At 62.0% G+C, this 10780-nt stretch overlaps 1 protein-coding gene across 3 annotated transcripts in view; it reads left to right on the top strand.

The window, feature by feature from the left end:
- The first annotated feature begins 2842 nt into the window (after positions 1-2842).
- FGFR1 (fibroblast growth factor receptor 1) overlaps positions 2843-10780 on the top strand; it is a 34781-nt gene continuing 26843 nt past the window's right edge. For 2 of the 3 annotated variants that reach the window (XM_054650508.2, XM_077191641.1), the window contains exons 1-2: positions 2844-3118; positions 8810-9006. In XM_054650508.2, coding sequence (XP_054506483.1) covers positions 8916-9006 — 91 coding nt within the window. In that variant the 5' untranslated portion in view covers positions 2844-3118; positions 8810-8915. Of the gene's footprint in view, positions 3119-8809; positions 9007-10780 lie in introns of all 3 variants that reach the window. The other variant, XM_077191642.1, reaches the window with a different exon arrangement.

Below are 10780 nucleotides of genomic sequence, written 5' to 3'. Positions count from 1 at the left end.
AGGGATGTCCTGGTTCCCACACCTGGGGGTTAGGACAGAGGGTGACACAGGCACAGCCTGCCCGTGGTGCTGGCTCCCATCTGGGGACACACAGGCGTGTCCTGCCCCATCCCCAGCCCCAGGCCGGGTCCCTGTGAGCACGAGTGCACATATGTGTACACTCAGCTCTGCCCCACGGGGCTGGGGCACGTCCCACACGTGTGTGTGCTCTGCTCTGCTCTGCCGGCCGGGCTGGGAGCCGCCAGCTGCCTGCCAGGAGCCCCGCACCCTGATGGGCTCCAGCCTTTTCAGGGAGAGATGGAGCTGACAAAGTCTTTGTCAGTCAGATCTGTCAGGGAAAGCTCTTTGTTCTTCAGCATTTGCTCTTGCCTCCCCCCCCCTCTCCAAACCTAAACTAGATGCATCTGCTTTTGTTTTCTAAATGCAGAATTAGGGGCTGAAAGGAGCCCCTTTGTAGTGGGGAGGAGGAGAGAGCTGCAGATCTTTCACGGGGAAGGCAAGGTCAGGGGGGGAGCCGCTCTATTGTGCGGGGCCTCTCCTCTGCCGGCTCAGCCCTTTCTGTGCCCCCTCTCCGCAGCCCGGTTCCCACTGGAGCCTCTCTGGGGACGTGGGGGAGCCAGCCCGGTGGGACGGGGAGGGCTCAGCTTTGCCCGTGCTGGGTTTGGGGAGGGCTCAGCCTTACCCCTGCTGGATTTGGGGAGGGCTCAGTTTTGCCCGTGCTGGATTTGGGGAGGGCTCAGCTTTGCCTGTGCTGGATTTGGGGAGGGCTCAGCTTTGCCCGTGCTGGATTCTGCTGCTTCCGATGCCGCAGCTGGGAGCCGGCATGTGGAGGCAGCAGATGAGGAGGAGGAGGAGGAGGAGGATGAAGGCCACCCCGTGGCCTTGGGCTGGCAAGTGGAGGCGGGCAGACTGACAGCACTGAGTGTGCAGGAGGGCACACGTGGGGCTGGAGGGGGTGCATGTGTGCACACGTGTGTGTGACACCCTGCAGGGGCTGTGTGTGACACCCTGCAGGGGCTGTGTGTGACGCCCTGCAGGGATAGTGTGTGACACCCTGCAGGGACAGTGTGTGACACCCTGCCAGGAGCTGTGTGTGACATCCTGAGGGACACTGTGTGACACCCTGCAGGGTCCCTGTCCATCCTGAAGGACTTGCTTGTGCACAATTCGTGCCACCAGATGCTGACAGCTCATGGTCACTGAGCCCCAACATGATGCTTGAGGCCAAGGATGCAGCCAGATCCTGGAGCCTCCTGGGAGCAGGGGGTGGTTTTCCTCATTTTCTGCCATTTCCAAGCACCTTTATTGAGAAAGGCCCAAGAACTTGTGCCCTCTTGATGAAATCATGCAGAAAACCTTGCCAAATGACCAGCAGCCACAGAGCCTGTCCATCATGAGACCTGTAAGGTCTGTTTTGGAGCCAGCATAGAAAAGGCTGGGACAGAAGCCCAGTGGGAGTCATGGATAGAAGGGTCCAGCAGCTGTGGGTCCCCCAGCAGCCTTGGAACCTTCACCCAAAGCTCCTGGGTGTGGGGCCATGAGGAAGGCAGGGCTGGGCATGGGTGACTGCACCCTAAATGTACATTGGGTGAGTTGTGCACGTGTAGGGCTGGGCTCATTGAAACACTTCCCATCTCCAGCTTGCTGGGAGAACATCCCAGCAGGTGTGTTACCTTCCCCCCTTCTCCCTGCCCACAAATCTGTCAGATCTGAAAGGGAAATATTCCACAGGTCTTGGCGTGGGGAGCTGAACGGGTGCCTGAAGCAGGAGGAGGCTGCTCCTGGGGATGGATGCCCAGCATTTGGTTCAAATCTACCACCAGTGACTGACAGGGCTAATTCAGCCTGTCCTCTTCCCTCTTATAACTTAATCACTTACACATTGCCTCGGCAGGTCTTCCCCTGCTGACTGGAGATGTCTTCATCCTGGGATGCCCTGACTTGGGCTCATGACTGCTCCCACAGGGCTTCCTGCATGGAGGCTGAGTGCCCTGCACCACCCTGAGCCAGTCCAGCTTTGGGGGAGCTCATTTGGGTGCCCTGCATCGCCCTGAGCCAGCCCAGCTTTAGGGGAGCTCATCTGGGTGCCCAAACTGGGGCTCTGTGAGCTGGCCTTCCATGCTGGGGAGTACAGAAGTCATGCTGGGCTCACTGGTGTGACAATATCCCACTCTGCCTTTTGGCTTGGGGACTGAGTGTGGCCCCAGCTGAGACTAAGCCAAAAGTGCATGTGGAGGGTTTTGGGGAGCTCTGTGTTAGAGCTGCCACGTTCCTGCTCCAAACCTCAGTGAAAACAGCCGGGAAGGGCAGGGACTGCAGCACCAGGTCTCCACAGACCCCTCAGCAGCCTGACACGAGCTGGCACTGACTGGCAAGGTTATGTTTCCCTGTGTAAAAGCGCTGTGGTGGCTCCTGGGAGGACTTGGGGCTGATTTGGGACTCTTTAAACATCCACTCTGGGCCTTGCTCTGCAGAGGGGCTGGCTGGGGGGCTCCAGGCTGCCCAGAGCTCTGCCCATCCTGCTGCCTCCAGACCGAGACTTGCACAGGGGTGCAGGCAAGCCCCCCACCCCAAACTGCACCCACGGGGCCTGAGGCTCCCCTGGGGCCGGCAACACCCGCAGGGCAAGGGTGCAGAGGTGAGGGCAGCATCACGGCCAGCATCCCTGCGCTGCCTTCGGGGCAACCACCGCCCGCAAATCCCCGGGGGTCGCTGGAACGGCACCGGGGTCTGCAGGTGGGGGGGCGCTCCGGCTGTGACTACAAGCCCCATCAGGCCGCTGAGGAGGAGGAGGAAGGCGGAGGAGGAGTCGCGGCTGTCGGCGGGGCGGTGCGGGAGCGCCTTAGTTCGGCGGCGGCGGGCGCTCGGCGGGACGCGGCGGGCGGGCAGCGGCAGCGGCGGCGTCGGGGCGGCCGCGCCTTCGGGAGCGCGTCCGGCAGCGGCTCCGGGAGCGCCTCCCGCCGCCTCCGCCGGCCGGGCCGGACCGGGGCTGCCATGGGGCGGCCGCTGTGAGCGCGGCGGCGGCGGGGCTGCGCCTCTCGCCCCGGCCGGGGCTCCCCTCCATTGTTCCCGGGAGCGGCGGCACCGCGCCGCCGCCGCCGCCGCCCGCGGGGCTCCGGTGAGTAACGGCCGCCGCTCGGCGCGGGGAGGGCGACACCGGCACCGCGGGGCGTCGCTTTGTGCCCCGGGGGCTCGGGCGGGGGACGGGACCGAACCCCCCCCCCCCCCCCCCCAGATGCGCCTCGTTGCCCCGGCGGGGCGGCTCGACGGCGGTACCGGCGCGGGGGGGGGCTCCGCCTCGAGGGACCGGGAGGTTTGCGGGGCCCGGGGCCGTTCCCGGGCGGGCAGCAGTTTGGGAAGGCGGCGGGTCCGACCCCGTCCATCGGCCGAACCGAGACTGGAACCGCCCCCGCCGTCCCGAGCCCGAAACCCCTCCCGGCCGCGGGGCAGCCTGGCGGGAATCGGGGGGCGTTTTCCGAGTCGCTGCCTGGCCCCTTATTCCCGAAAAGTACCTGAGCGGGAGCCTTGCGGCTTCCAGAAAAAAAAAAAAATGGAGAAGGAGCTGGATTTGGTTGTGCTTCAGTTTTGGGATCCCGGAGCGGGCAGCGGGAATGGAGGCGCTGGAATAACGCCGTCCCAGGGCTGGTGCTTCCCTTTGTGTGTCCACGCCGGTGGGGCTCCCGGAGCCGCCGCTTCCCCGCGCTGTGCCGGGCTCCGGGAACCGCTCGTCCGCCCACGGGAGTGCGGGGAGGCGACACCTGCGGTGGCGGGTGACCGCTGCGGTGGCCCTCGGCACCCGGGGGGATCGGCTGCAGAGCGCTTTGGTTGTGGTTTCTGTGAGTTCTGGGGGCCGGGAGACACGGCCTCGTGTGAGCACGGAGCAGAGCGTGTCCGCCTTCAGGTGATGCCGGGCTGCCTCGCCGTTCCCTCTGTGCCCGGATCGCCGAGTTGCTGGCCCGTGTGCCGGATCGCGGCGGGCCGGGGCTGCTCCCTGCCCGGCAATGTTTAAACCCAAGCGGTTCAGTGAACCCAGCTCCCGGCCGGAGGGCAGGTGGAGGCGGTGGTTTGGGGCTCTCCGGGTGCCAGCGGTGGATGCTGGATGCCAGCACAGCGAGAGCCCCCCCGCGCTGCCCGGGGACGCCGCAGGAGCGTGGGCCCTGCAGCCCCCTGCTCTGGCTAGCAGCCATCTTCCCCACTCAGGAGCACTTCCTCCCTTAATCCCTGTGCTGGCTGGCATGCACTGCTGCCTTTCCCTTGTGTTGCTCCGAGAGGATTAAAATAAATCGCCCCTGCCCCGGCAGGGTGCAGGCACGAGTGAAGGCGGCCGGCGGGAGCCTCGTCTGGGCTGTTCCACACACGAGGTGCCTGCCCTGGGCTGTGTGGGAAGGGTCACTGCCAGAGCTCCCTCTTTATTTACCCACCTAGAAACATAACCTGAGCCAGGAGCCCTATTGTCTCCAGCCCCAGTCCTGGCTGCTGGAAGGGGCCACTTGCAGAGGCTCATCCCATCCTGAAAATCCAACTTTCTGCCCCTTTGGGGACCTTCTTCTTCTGGGTGTGATGGCAAATGTGTGTCCTTCCCCTCCCGATGGCTTTCCTTGGAGGAGTGCAATGAAGTGAAGACCCCATCCAGCTCCCTCCCAGGCTGGGCAATGGGGTTCTGTCCCTGCCTGGGATGGCAGTGACTGTGTCCCAGTGTCCCTGTCCTTGTCCCTCTCCCAGTCTCCTCCCAAAGCAGTCAGGGCAACCATCCCAGTATAGATTTTTGGATACCAGTGGTTGTTCTGTAGATCTGAAAATCAAGTCTTCAGGAAGGGAGGGATCCCTGAGTGTGAGGATGCTTCTAGAACTGCGATGGTTTTATGGAGATCTGTGGGTGAGGCTGGGCCTTTCCCTGTCCTTCCTGCCCCATGTCCCAGGCTCTCCCACCACTGGATTCCAGCCCACAGCTCGGTGCTGGAGGTGCCCCTGGTAGCCCTGAAGTCCTGGCGGCCAGCTGGGAAGGGTTAACATGCTCTTTATGCTGCACAGTTGGATATTTATTTTTCCAAGCGTGTGTCTGCTTTAAGCATTACAGTTTTTCCCTACAGTTCCATGTGCAGTTGTGTTTGCTTTTTATTTCAGCAAATACTTGGTTCTTGACCTGAGCCGCAGGTTGGGGCACGGAGCACCAGGCAAGGGAAAGGCTTCGCTGCTGCTGCCCACGGATTGTGCCTTTGGCGTGTCCTTCTTCCCCAAGGGCAGCTGGAGGGCTGCTTTTGTTGTGCCTCAGAGGAAAAGGAGCCTCTTCTCATCTGCTTTGGAGCTGAGGGGCATCTGTGCCAGGCAGGGTGGTCTGCTGGCAGTCACCACCTCCCCTCCTGAGGGACAGGGACCGTGCCTGCTTGGGCGCACTCTGCCACCTCGGGCTCCTGGTGCTGTGCAGACCAGGAGCTGAGCTCAGACTCTTCTCCCTGTTGGGTTTGGCCTGTCCCTGTTCTTTTCCTGCCTGCTGTGTTACCCACTGGTGCCAAGGCAGCCGTGGTGACTGCCTCAGGCCATCCCTGCCCCAGCAGGGAGGCAGAGGAAAGGAAGCAGAGCCCCCAGCCCAGCGAGCCCATGGCAGCAGCCAGCCCATCACAGCCAGCACCCAGCGATCAGATCAGGGCTCCCCTGCAGATATCACAGCATTGCAGGGCTCCAACCCTGGCTGGACACCCTGCTCCAGCACCAGCTCCTGTGTTTGGCACCTCACATGCATTCCAGAGATGGACAGGGCAGGAAGGGGCTTCCCCACTCAGCTCACAACCATGGAGTGCATCTGCTGTGCAAGTGGGAAAGTCCTGTCTGTGCCACGTCCCTGGGACAGCTCAGCCCTGTGACTCAGGGCTGTGGGAGATGTGAGGAGTGAAAGTGCAGCCCTCGGGGTCCCTGAGGACAGGGGGGAACAGGTTGCACAAGACTCCTCATGGACACACTGGAGTGCAAAGGCAGTGTGAGAACGTCTTTCCTGGCACACAAGGGAGTGTGTGCCCCTGGAGGGTGCATGGATGGGCACAGGGTTGTCCATCACCACTCTGAAATAGCTCCGTGGGTGTAATGGTTGGTTGTAATTGCAGTTTTGGAGGCAGGTCTCCGAGGGGCACTTAGCCCTGGCTCCTCTCTAGCTGCTTCTGTTTTTAGTTGTTTGAATCCACCCCGGAGCAGTAAATTGCAGTGTGCTGGGGCCACGGGCAGTGGGGATGGTGCCCAGCACCCAACAGGAGCCAGAGACCCACCCTGCTCAAGCTGCCATCCTCCAGAGCAAATGGTTTCCTGTTGGGATTTATATAAAAGCTGGATAAACACGGAAAAGAGCCATGCTGGTGTTTGCACAGGTAGGAGCGCTCTCCCCACTTCCTTGCCTCCTTCCCATGTGGACACCAAGGAGCCATGAGGGCAGGTGTCTTGGGGTTCCCCAGTCTCCCCTTTTCCCTTGGGAAGGAGGAAGAGGTCTGTGCTGCCTCTCCAGCATCTCTGAGCACCGAGATTCCCTCGGGTGCTGCTGAACCTGTCCAGAAGGAGCAGGCAGGGTGCGTCCCAGTCCTGCTGCCCTCCAGCAAAGCCGTGGCTGCTGCACCCTCCCTTGCTGCCCTGGGAAGCCGACCATCCCTGTGTGCTCTTGCTGGGTCCTGGCACCCTTCCCTGTGTTCCTCCCTTCCTCCCTCCCTGCCAGTGACCCTCTGAGCCACGGGACAGCTCTGTGCTGCCGAGCCATCCCTACGCCATGGAAATATCCTGCTGTCAAGCCCCTGAATCAGCTGGAAGGCGCCCGCTCCGAGGTGTATCTGGAGAAGGGCTCTGCTGTGCGCGAGCCAGCACTGACTCATTTTTCAGGAACTGGAGGCACTGGGCTCTCCTCCATCCCTCCATCCCTCCCCTCGGCGCGGGGCCGGCTCGGGAGGCCCACGCAGACGCTCCGCATTAGGGCATGTTCCGGGGAGCATGTGCTGGCCATAAACAAAGCCATCGAGAGACAGAAAATAATTTCCAGAAATACCAAAGACTTTTCCTCCCCCCCCCCGCCCCCTCCCTCAAAGAATTCCACCTCCCCTTTCCAAACCCTGATAAATCCTGAACATTCAATAACTATTTCCAAGCATTACCCAGTGCCTGGGAGCGCTGGTGTTGGAGATAACACCGGTGTTTGCTGGGTGCCCTTTTCCCTGCCCGACTCCTTGTGTCAACAGTTTGGGTCCCAAATACTCCTGTGCCAGCCAGAGCAGTTGGGCAGGAAGGAGGCAACTGGAGCCCCCACAACTACACGCCAGCTGGGTTTCCTTTGGGTGCAGAGGCTTTTTGGAGGATCTAAACCCTTTGGGGCTTGTGGCTGCTCAGCCCATCCTTGAGGAAAAGCCACTTCTCCAGGCACAGGGCCTCACACTGGAGCAGGAGAGGCCAGAGCTCCGTAGACCGAGTGCGTGGGGAGGATGAGTAGCAGTTCATTACTCACTACAATTATTACTCACTGTTTTTAACAGTGTGTACTTCAGCCTGACGCCTGTTCCCGCGGCAGGTCGGGGACGGCACGGCACGCGGGGAGAGCAGCTGGGTGAGCTTGGGATGCTCGGCAGGGGCTGAGGGGCCTGGAGGCACAGCTGTGCCCTAGGAAGTGCCATGGGGAAGGGTTTGTGGCGTGGTATCCTGTCCTGTCCTTGTAACTGTCCCAGAGAGACAGAAAGCCACCGCTGGCAGCGGCGCCCTGGCCGGGGCTGCGCGCGTTGTGCAATGGCTGGGCAGGATCTCCTCTCAGAGCCCGGCGGGACCGTCAGCCATGGCCAGCCTCGGGACCTCATCCCAGGCTGCTGCCGAGGTGCAGATGTGGCGCGGGGGTGGAGCACAGGGGCTCGTTCCCATCCGCCAGGCTCGGAGCAGTTGGCCGGGGGCGGCTGGGTTTGGGCTCCAGCGTCCCCCTGGAACGTGTCTTGGAAGAGCTCCACGCTGCTGGCATGGAGAGAAGGAGGGATGGTCAGAGGGAAGGAGGAATGAGGGCCGTGGAGGGCACGCCCCCACAGCACCCCGAGGCGGGATCAGGCTCTTCTGGGCCTCCCAGCTGTGCCAGAACCCAGCTCTGGAGCTGCCCTGCGCCTCTGGAGCAGTCCCCTGGAAAGGGATGGGGACCTGAGTGTGAGAGCTGGCAGGGACGAGAGCGAGTTGCAGAGTTGGCCCTGGATGCCGGGGGATTTCTCCCCACACAGCCACTTCAAAAACAGCTGTTGGTGGAAAGAGATGGGCTGCAGCTGGCTGACCCTCTGGCTCCAGGAAGGCCTCTCCAAGGGGGTGGCTGCTGTGTGCCCTATGGATCCTATAGGGAATGGCAGGGGCTGGAGTTGGCAGTGAGAGCTGCTCTGCTAGGGGTGGCACAGACAACATGAGATTTTGCTCTGGGTAAGGGATTTCCCTCAGTGAAGCCATGGTTCAGCAACATCTGACAAAGTGCAGGAAGAGGAGAGCAGGAATCTCCCTTTCTTTAAGTGTCGTTAATGTTTCTCTCACCATTCTGGGAAATTTTGCTGCACTCGGTTCTGCTTTGCCAGCGGTTTCACTCTTGACACATCAGCGCTTTTACACAGGGAAACATAACCCTGCCAGTCAGTGCCAGCTCGTGTCAGGCTGCTGAGGGGTCTGTGGGGACCTGCCACTGCAGTCTGGGGACGTCCCTTGATCCAGGATGTCCCTTGATCCAGAGGCATCCTGCTGTCTGCGCTGGATGCGGGAGGAACATCACAAGTGGTGGATGGTGGGGTGTGGGGGAGCTGGCCCTGCCTGACTCTGCTCTCCTCCTTCACAGCTTGTAGGGGCTGCCAGCCCTGCGGAGACGCCCCTGCTCCCGCCCAGGGCCCCCATGGAGTGGCAGTTGCGGAGCCCAGTCGCCGAGCAGTAGCTGCAGCAGTGGGATGTGGACCTGGCGGTGCCTCATCCTTTGGGCTGTGCTGGTCGCAGCCGCGCTCTCCGCTGCCCGGCCGGCCCCCACCCTGCCCGAGCAAGGTAAGAGCATGGCCTGGTGCCCCCCTCCCTCCTTTCTGTTCCTCCTGGGTCACACAAGCTGCTCTTCTCTGCAGCTGGTGTGTGTTCAGCTGTGGGGCCACCGGTGTGTCCCCAATGCCACTTTTGGTGTCACCCAGCTGCCTGGGAGCTGGTGCCTCTGGGGACATGGCATGTGTTGTCCCCAAAGTGGTTTGTGTGGGCACAGCAGTGCCTGGGGACATTTTAAACCTGGAGAAAATTGTGGCAAACCCTGACCTGTTGGTTTGGAGGAGGGTACAGAGCCCTGGGGGCTGTGTCCCCCGTTGGGGTCATTCCCTGTGACAATCTGTAACCTGGCATGTGTGTGAGGCTGCTCCCACCCTGTTGGCCCCACTGGGGTGACCCTGGGCTCACTAGTGGGGGTGAAGGTTTGGGTGCAAGGTACTGGTTCAGCTTTTGCCAGCTGGCAGTGCTAGGGATGAATGCACCCCACAGAAACCCTCAGGATGCTCTGGTGTTGCTCCCAGCTGGAAATGCCCAAGGTGGGGGCTCAGAGCTGGGGCTGGCTCATGTGGTTTGTGCAGTCCAAATCTCTGGATTTGGGAGATTTTGGATTTTGGAGCTGGGGAGTGCAGTCTGTGACCAGGACATCTCCCCCCTTGTTATACCTGCTGTCCCCCAGGAGCAGGGCTGGTGGCAGTGGCCAGAGGTGCTCCTTGCCTCAGGCTGGCTCAGCTCTGCAGTGTGGGGCACCCCAAGGCTCAGGGATGGGCCAAGGGAGTTGCCTGGCCCTGGGAAGAACCTTGGGTTCAGCTTTTGCCAGCTGGCAGTGCTAGGGATGAATGCACCCCACAGAAACCCTTGGGATGCTCCGGTGTTGCTCCCAGCTGGAAATGCCCAAGGTGGGGGCTCAAAGCCGGGGCTGGCTGATTTGTGCAGTCCAAATCTCTGCTCCAGCTGAGTGTGGGGCACCCCAAGGCTCAGGGATGGGCTAAGGGGGTCTCCTGGCCCTGGGCATGGCTGGTCCTGGCAGAGAGCCCCGCTCCGGCGCCTCGGAGCCTCTCCCCTCGGCGAGGCAGAGAATAACCAGAGCCGGCAGCGGGACTGAGACTCGCTCCTTTTGGTTCTAATTACCCAAGAATGTCTGGTCTGTGGGCACTGCTCTGCTTTTTAAGCCTCGCTCCCCCTTCCCCCCAGCAGAACCCTGGGAGGCAGATTGCCGGTGTGGCCGGCATGGGCACGGCGCTGCGAGGTGCCCTGGGGTCCCCTCAGGGCTCAGGGTGGGAGCTGGCAGCTGGCAAGTGGCCCCTCTGCAGCTGCACCAGCCCCCTGGGAGATGCCTGGGTGATGCCAGCTCTGAGTGGGGCAGCAGGTGCCCTGGTGCCAGGTCACACCCTGCGAGGTGGCACCCCAGAGCCAGGCATGGTCCCTGGGGAGCTGCAGCTCCAGAGGGGAGCCCGGGCAGAGCTTCCCTGCCAGGGACCATTGCTGAGATTTTTCCACTGGCGTGCCTGCTCCCCGCATCTGTAAACAATGCGGTTGACAGTGGTAAACATGTTTTTCTCGGGAGATTGCTCTTCCTGGAAGAGGTTTCCTGGCAGTGTTTGGGGTAAGGATGGCTCTGTGCTGCCAGGAGAGCAAGACCTGCAGCCCCAACCCCAGCTGTGGCGCTGAGAGAAGTGTTGGGGTGTTCAGGCTGATGGAGCACAGGTGAATTTTGGGGTGCATGAGGAGCCCTGGAGGGTTTGGGAGCTGCGTCAGGCGGTGGCAGTGGAGGAGGAGGAGAGGTTGGAGA

Source organism: Agelaius phoeniceus, chromosome 30 (genome assembly GCF_051311805.1).
Source record: "Agelaius phoeniceus isolate bAgePho1 chromosome 30, bAgePho1.hap1, whole genome shotgun sequence".
Taxonomy (NCBI): Eukaryota; Metazoa; Chordata; class Aves; order Passeriformes; family Icteridae; genus Agelaius; species Agelaius phoeniceus.
Note: the sequence above shows the minus strand (reverse complement) of the source record. Positions and strands in the feature narration are given on the sequence as shown.